Source organism: Pan troglodytes, chromosome 21 (assembly GCF_028858775.2).
Source record: "Pan troglodytes isolate AG18354 chromosome 21, NHGRI_mPanTro3-v2.0_pri, whole genome shotgun sequence".
NCBI classification, from domain to species: domain Eukaryota; kingdom Metazoa; phylum Chordata; class Mammalia; order Primates; family Hominidae; genus Pan; species Pan troglodytes.
The window spans coordinates 68,239,448-68,246,471 of NC_072419.2; the positions used below are offsets into that span (position 1 = coordinate 68,239,448).

The 7,024-nt window shown below is 59.0% G+C and overlaps 1 protein-coding gene across 3 annotated transcripts in view; it reads left to right on the top strand.

Annotated features, from left to right (window-relative positions):
* CDH4 (cadherin 4) overlaps nucleotides 1–6,453 on the top strand; it is a 704,555-nt gene extending 698,102 nt beyond the window's left edge. For all 3 annotated transcript variants that reach the window (XM_016938212.4, XM_016938213.4, XM_009437555.5), the window contains 3 exons: nucleotides 1,606–1,745; nucleotides 2,678–2,842; nucleotides 5,313–6,453. In XM_016938212.4, the coding sequence (XP_016793701.1) occupies nucleotides 1,606–1,745; nucleotides 2,678–2,842; nucleotides 5,313–5,519 (512 nt within the window). In that variant the 3' untranslated portion in view covers nucleotides 5,520–6,453. The remainder of the gene's footprint in view (nucleotides 1–1,605; nucleotides 1,746–2,677; nucleotides 2,843–5,312) is intronic.
* Nucleotides 6,454–7,024: the final 571 nt, after the last annotated feature.

A 7,024-nucleotide genomic window follows, 5' to 3' on the forward strand; every position in this document is an offset into this window, starting at 1 on the left:
CAAGCCAAGACTAGGCCCGGGCTCCAGGCTCTCACGGAGCTGCACCTGCAGTGTGTGGCTCCTCCCTCCGCCTGCACTTCCCTCTCCACGATCTGGGCCAGGTCAGGAAGCGTCCCCCGGCTGTCACCTCACCCTCCACAGGCAGGGGGATGCCACCAATACCCACAGAGCTCCTCCCAAGCCTCCACTCAGCTTCGGAATCCTCCTCACGACATCAGGCAGCCACAGCCAATTAATCGGGTTGGCAAAAAACAGCCCTCCTGACTGGGGGGTCGCCGCCCCTCTCGCCTCCGGGCTCACCCTCTGCGGTACATAAGAGCGCACCTGTGATTCTGGGCCTCAGTCGTTACATCTGTGACATGGGAGGTAACGGGAGGCTTCAGGAGGATGCAGTGGAGTGGTTTGTGCAGGCATTTACTGGGGGCGTGGGCTGCATTACCTGCTCCTGGAGCTTTGCAGATGGGTGCGCCAGGCTTTTCCTGCAGCAGAGGCAGCCAGGGGTCCAGAGTGAGCAAGGCTGTTTAGGGGAGCCAGGCCTGGACACGGACCTCGGAAGGCAGGGAGAATCCAGTTCAGCTTGGGGGAGAGGGTCCCTCCATCCACCCCACAAGGGGACTTTACCTCTCTTCAATTTCCACATGCACCTGAACTTCTGAGCCTGTACCCCAATTCCTTTGAGTGGTGGAAAGAGCCCCTCTGAGTGACCCCCTTGGTACTGGGTGGGGCTGCCCTTCTGTCCAGCGACGCCCTGGACTGACCCCACCCCAGGGGCCCTCAGGAAGCAGGATCCCCTCTCTGGGCCCCTATCCTCCCGGGGCAGAGCCTCTTTCAATATGGGGGAGTCCATCTCCCTCTCTCAGTGATTCCTACCAAGACACTGTGTGCCTAAAACCGCACTTCCACCTCCTCTGACAAAGCCATCTCCCTCCTGCTGCTCAGAAAGAAGAGGGACTCAGAAAGACTTGTGGGTGGGCCCCTCAGCCCCCCATGTCCTCCCATCCCCAGGCGGTGAGAGGCACCCTGAGCTGGCTGCCTCCTCAAAAGGGGAGTGCAAGAGGAGGGCGAGCTTGTAAATCAATGACTCAAAATGTAGCCCAGTGTCCAGGCAGTGAGCTGGGGAGAGGGCCTGAGCCAGTGCGGCTGTGCCTTGGAAACTCATGCACACACAGGCATGCATGCATGCACAGACACATGGGCACACATGTACTATGGACATGAACACATGCACTCACGCCCCATGAGCATACACAGACACACGAAGTACACATGAAGACACATGCACACAGACCTGTGCAGACTTCTGTGTGCATCTACACACATGAACACACGAGCACACACACACATCTACACGTTCACACCCAGGCACACGCATGTGCAAGCCTTCATACACACGTCCTCCTGCGGATACACGTATGCATGCTTACACAGACACGCATGAAGCACCTACCTCGAATGCACACGCACGTGGGCCGCACATGTGCACAGATGTGTCCTTGCACATCCAGGCCTTTGTGTGCCACCTGCATGTACATGCCCACATAGACACATGGCAAACACAGAGGCACGCGTGCGCACACCCTGCTCACAGGCAGCCCTCCCCCGCAGCCACGGTCCTGCTGTTTGTCATGTGGATGAAGCGGCGAGAGAAGGAGCGCCACACGAAGCAGCTGCTCATTGACCCCGAGGACGACGTCCGCGACAACATCCTCAAGTACGACGAGGAGGGCGGCGGCGAGGAGGACCAGGTGAGACCGCGGCCCGCCCCCGCCTCCCACGCGAGGCCGGCTCTCACGTGTGCTAGTGCCTCAGCAGGGAGTGCCCTGGGGTTTAACAGGAAGACGTTTCAACCTTTTCACCAGTGAAGGTGCCAGGCAGGGGAGCACAGTTTCCTAGCCTGGCCACCCTGCCCACGTTTGTATATCTAGCCTGGGCTGAGCTGTGCACACTGCACCTGCATCCCCCACGGGGGATCCTGGGACCCCTCCCATCCTCGCCTTCTTCCCTCCCACCCCACGGGGGATCCTGGGACCCCTCCCATCCTCGCCTTCTTCCCTCCCACCACCAGCCCCAGCCCAGTGCTGCCCTGTGCCCTGGAGGGGAGGGGGCTCCGGGTTGGCCGAGCACACCAATGCCCACTCACGGATGCTGCTGTGTGCAGAGGGCTGTCGACTGACCAGGGGCAGTGCACCAGGCGCCCGGGAGGGTAGACTGTGAGAGCTGCTGGTTGGAATCCGGGTCTGCCCTTGGCCTTTCAGGGAATCGGGGCAAGTCCTTAAACCCGTCTAAAGCTCAGACCCCTCCCTGCCCCTCCCGCAACACGAACATAACGAACGGGAGGCATGTGCCTTGCGGAGGCCCAGCTCCTGGCCCCCTGAGCACTCGGGGCACGTGGTTGGTGAGCAGCGTGGTGGTGGGGTCACTCGGGGAGAGCCCCAGGCCATGGAACACAGCCAAGCACAGCCCCTATCCCTGCCCAAGGGATTGGGGTAAAGGGCGAGGAGGTGGGGCATTGTGGAGGGGCACAGCAGGGGACAGCATGGTTCTGTGGGATGCTTGGAGACCAGGCCACAGGGCAGCAGATGCATCTGTGGCCCAGGTGACAGAAAAGGATGCAGGGCGGAAGGGGGGCTGGCGGATTCTTCCGATGCCCCTGACTCCTCCTGGCTCCCTCCCCCAGGACTACGACCTCAGCCAGCTGCAGCAGCCGGAAGCCATGGGGCACGTGCCAAGCAAAGCCCCTGGCGTGCGTCGCGTGGATGAGCGGCCGGTGGGCGCTGAGCCCCAGTACCCGATCAGGCCCATGGTGCCGCACCCAGGCGACATCGGTGACTTCATCAATGAGGTGTGTGCCTCTCGGCAGTGGGGGGTCCCAGGCAAGGTGTCTCCTCTAAAAATTAAATTCTGGTAACACAAACAGAAGCCATCTCCACAGTGTCGGCGGCTGCCGTGGGGAGGAGGCAGCTCGGACCCGGGTTCCAGGCCCTGCTGTGCCCCTCCAGCTGGGTGGCCTGGGCAAATCACCTCCCTCAGCAGGCCCTCTTTCCAAGGATGAGGATTCCTACCTGTAGGCTAGGCGAAGGATCAACACGCAGGGCTGGGTGCACAGCAGGGGCTTCGTAAGAATTCGGGTTTGCAGCAGAGGTGCCAGCAGCAAGGACAGGCCTCAGGAGGAGAATCAGCGGGGCGACGGCGGGGAAGGCGCACTTGGTGCTATGAGCCCTCCAAGTATTAACCTTACACAGAGCCCACTGCCGCTGGGAATGGCCTTCCCGGGCTCGGCTCACCCAGATGCTCAGAGAGGCAGAGGCCCAAGCCTGGTCTCAAGGCCCAGGCCAACTTGCCCCCCCTCCCCACCCCAAACATCAGGACACAGCAGGTGGGAGCCACACAGAGGTGGCTGCCTTCCAGGGCTGCCGCCTGACCACATGCCCAACCTGACACTTGAGGGTTGGAGGGGACTTGACTTGTCCAACGGACAGCACACCCCAGCCTTCCATCTTCCCCTTTGCAAGAAACATTTGAAACATCGCTTACAATGTCGCCAGGGAAACTCAGTTTCCACTTCAAACGCGCAGCTCCCTGTCTTCGTTCCCATCTTCCTTTGTGGCGAAGAGAATAGAGGAGCAAGTCAAACAGGGCAGACTCCTCCCAGGGAGCGTCCTCCGGGCAGTGACTCTGACGCTCCAGACTGGCCTCGCCTGTGGCTCTGCAGGGATCACGGTGTCCTCCGTGCTGCTTCTAGCCGGCGTGAGCCCCTGTGGTTTCATCACCTGCTCACCAATGCCCACTGCATTTTAAAGGAGGTTTAGCAACACTTAGACCTCAGCCTAGGTCAGAATCTCACTTTAAAGGAATTGATTTAAACAGAAGATAACCCAGGCAGTGATTCAACAGAAAGACAGAAAGGTTTCCCCAAAGCAGATGGTGTTCTGGGCCACAAATGAAATTCCTACAACTGCCCACGCAGAAGCTGCTCTGACGACATGACGCTTACCATCTATGACATAATAAAAACGTAAAGATCCCCAAACGTTTGCCCTGCCCAGTCTATAATTAATTTAGAGACCACTGTTTGTTAGCCAGACGCGGTGGCTCAGGCCTGTCAGTCATCCCAGCACTTTGGGAGGCCAAGGCAGGTGGATCACCTGAGGTCAGGAGTTCAAGACCAGACTGGCCAACATGGTGAAACCCCGTCTGTATTAATTAAAAATACAAAAATTAGCCGGGCATGGTGGCCTGTAATCCCAACACTTTGGGAGGCCATGGCAGGTGGATCACCTGAGGTCAGGAGTTCAAGACCAGCCTGGCCAACATGGTGAGACCCCCGTCTCTACTAAAAATACAAAAATTAGCTGGGCATGGTGGCAGGCGCCTGTAATCCCACTACTTGGGAGGCTGAGACAGGAGAATCGCTTGAACATGGGAGGCAGAGGTTACAGTGAGCCAAGGTCGCACCACTGTACTCCAGCCTGCAAGACAGAGCAAAACTCCATTTCAGAAAAATCTAAAAATACATAAATAAATAAAGCCCACTGTTAGATAGGTCTTAGGAGAAATTAAAAATGAAAACAAACCAGTCCATACTGAATGACACTGAGTACCCTCTCCCAGGGTCACAGGAGGAGCAGGTGCTGGCATGGAGGTGGCACCTGCGGGCACTGAGGAGAGGACGGGGCTCCAGCAACACCCACGGCACTGCCAAAGCTTGTCCGTGGGAGTGCCACACTCATAACTAACTGCCAGGTTCTGACTTCTGTCCACCCTAGGTCCACTTTCCCTCCAGACAATGGTCAGCTAGACTGGAGAACCATCTGCCTGACCCCTTAGGGAGGAGCTGAGCTTCAGCCACATGGCCCAGCCCTCACCTCCCCCACACCACCCCTTGCCCTCTCCCACACCCCCCTGCCCTTCCCCTATAAACCCTCACACCCCCCCACCCTCTCCCACACATCCACCTCCCCCCACACCCCCTCCCCCTCCCCCCTCTCCCACACCCCCCTCATCTGCCCTTGGGTTGGGAGGAGCTGAACTCCAGCCACGGGCCCTGCCCAACCCTCCGCCTCCCCTGCCCACAGACTGCTGCTGGATTTGAGTTTGCCCCTTCAACACTCCCACGCTCCATCTTCACAAATGCCCTTTTCTACTCGGAAATGCCCTTCAGTTAAATGCAGAGAGCCCTTATTGGTCACCTACTTTATGCAACGTCCTACCTCCCTACCTCTTCTTCTGGACCTCGCTTTCCATTCCGTCCGATCCCGGGGCTGAGACAACGCGCCCTGCACCCTAACTAACTCTGTGTCTGTGACCCCCAGGGACTCCGCGCTGCCGACAACGACCCCACGGCACCCCCCTATGACTCCCTGCTGGTCTTCGACTACGAGGGGAGCGGCTCCACCGCAGGCTCCGTCAGCTCCCTGAACTCATCCAGTTCCGGGGACCAAGACTACGATTACCTCAACGACTGGGGGCCCAGATTCAAGAAGCTGGCGGACATGTATGGAGGCGGTGAAGAGGATTGACTGACCTCGCATCTTCGGACCGAAGTGAGAGCCGTGCTCGGACGCCGGAGGAGCAGGACTGAGCAGAGGCGGCCGGTCTTCCCGACTCCCTGCGGCCGTGTCCTTAGTGCTGTTAGGAGGCCCCCCAGTCCCCACGTTGAGCTGTCTAGCATGAGCACCCACCCCCACAGCGCTGGCTGGCACTGAAGGACAGCAAGAGGCACTCTGTCTTCACTTGAATTTCCTAGAACAGAAGCACTGTTTTTAAAAAAAAAAAAAGAAAGAAAGAAAAAAAAAAAAAAGAAAGTGCCTTTTGGTACATGTATCAGATTCCCTCAAACTCAGGAGTGTCTAAAGCAGACAGACCGTCCCCACCTTCCCATCCCGAGCGGCCTCCAACCCCAGCTAGTCCCAGCTCTGAAGGCATCATTCAGAAATGGGGGAAGACTGTGTCTTTCTTACTTTTTTTTTGGTCTTCTTTTATTAAGAAAAAGAAAGTGGGTGACTTGTTTGAAAACAGAGTGGGGTTCAAATCCCAGCAGCCTTTGCTGTACACAGCTGGGGGTCTCTTGAGCCTCTTGGGAGTCAAGGCCAGCTGGGAGGCTTAGCCCTTCAGCCCCAGCAGCAGAAGGCCCTGGGGCTGGTGGGGCTCAGAATACCCCTACCTTGTGGCTGCTCCCCACCCCCTCCCGGATGCTGTGAGGAGCTCAGGCAGGGGGCTGGAGGGGAACAGGGGTCATCCTGAAGGGGCTCCACCCCAAGTCAACCCAGGCCTCCCTCAGGGCCACCTGTCACCCTGAGTGCCACCAGGTCCCCTCTGCCTTTGGTCCAGAAGAATGAGTTGTCCAAACCAGCCAGCATCCTGGCTCCAGCCCTCCGACCCTGGTGACCAGACCCCATGGGGTGCCATCAACGGCCCCGCGACAGGCATCAATTCAAACCCCAGGACACTCTCGACAGCTCCAACCATCCGGAGGGCTGTGCAGATGGCAGGAACCAAGGACCCTCCCTGCGGCTGGAGAGGGCAGTTACAGGTGGGCGTGGTGACCAGAACACACCCAGCAGCCTGCGAAGCCTCCCCGTCCCCAGCCTGTGCTCCTGATTCCTGCCAGACGCTTGTGAGCCTGTGTGGGTGGCAGGAGGCCCCGTCTTGCTGTGCCTACCTGTCACACAGATGCCTCTGCACGCTGCAGACGGTGCCTCTCCTCTCCTGTGGACCCTCGTCAGGGGCGGGCAGCGGCCAGGTCCAGACTTGCTGCTGTCCTCGAGGCTGGCACTGCTATCTCCAGGGCTGGGTTGACTCAAGCCAGACAGGGGAAGGAATTGGTTCTGCAGGACAGTGAGAGGGTCTGTGTCCCGGCACCCCCGGGACAGCGCTTGGCTGCCTGTGTTCACTGCATGAGAAAACTCGGAGGGTGCATTCTCCCGCTGGCATGGCTGTGTCTGGGCGCCTTGGGCTGTGGCAGGGGGGCAGGCCCCATGTGGGGAAGCCTCATGCTTGGTCAGCTTTCTGTCTCTCCCAGGCC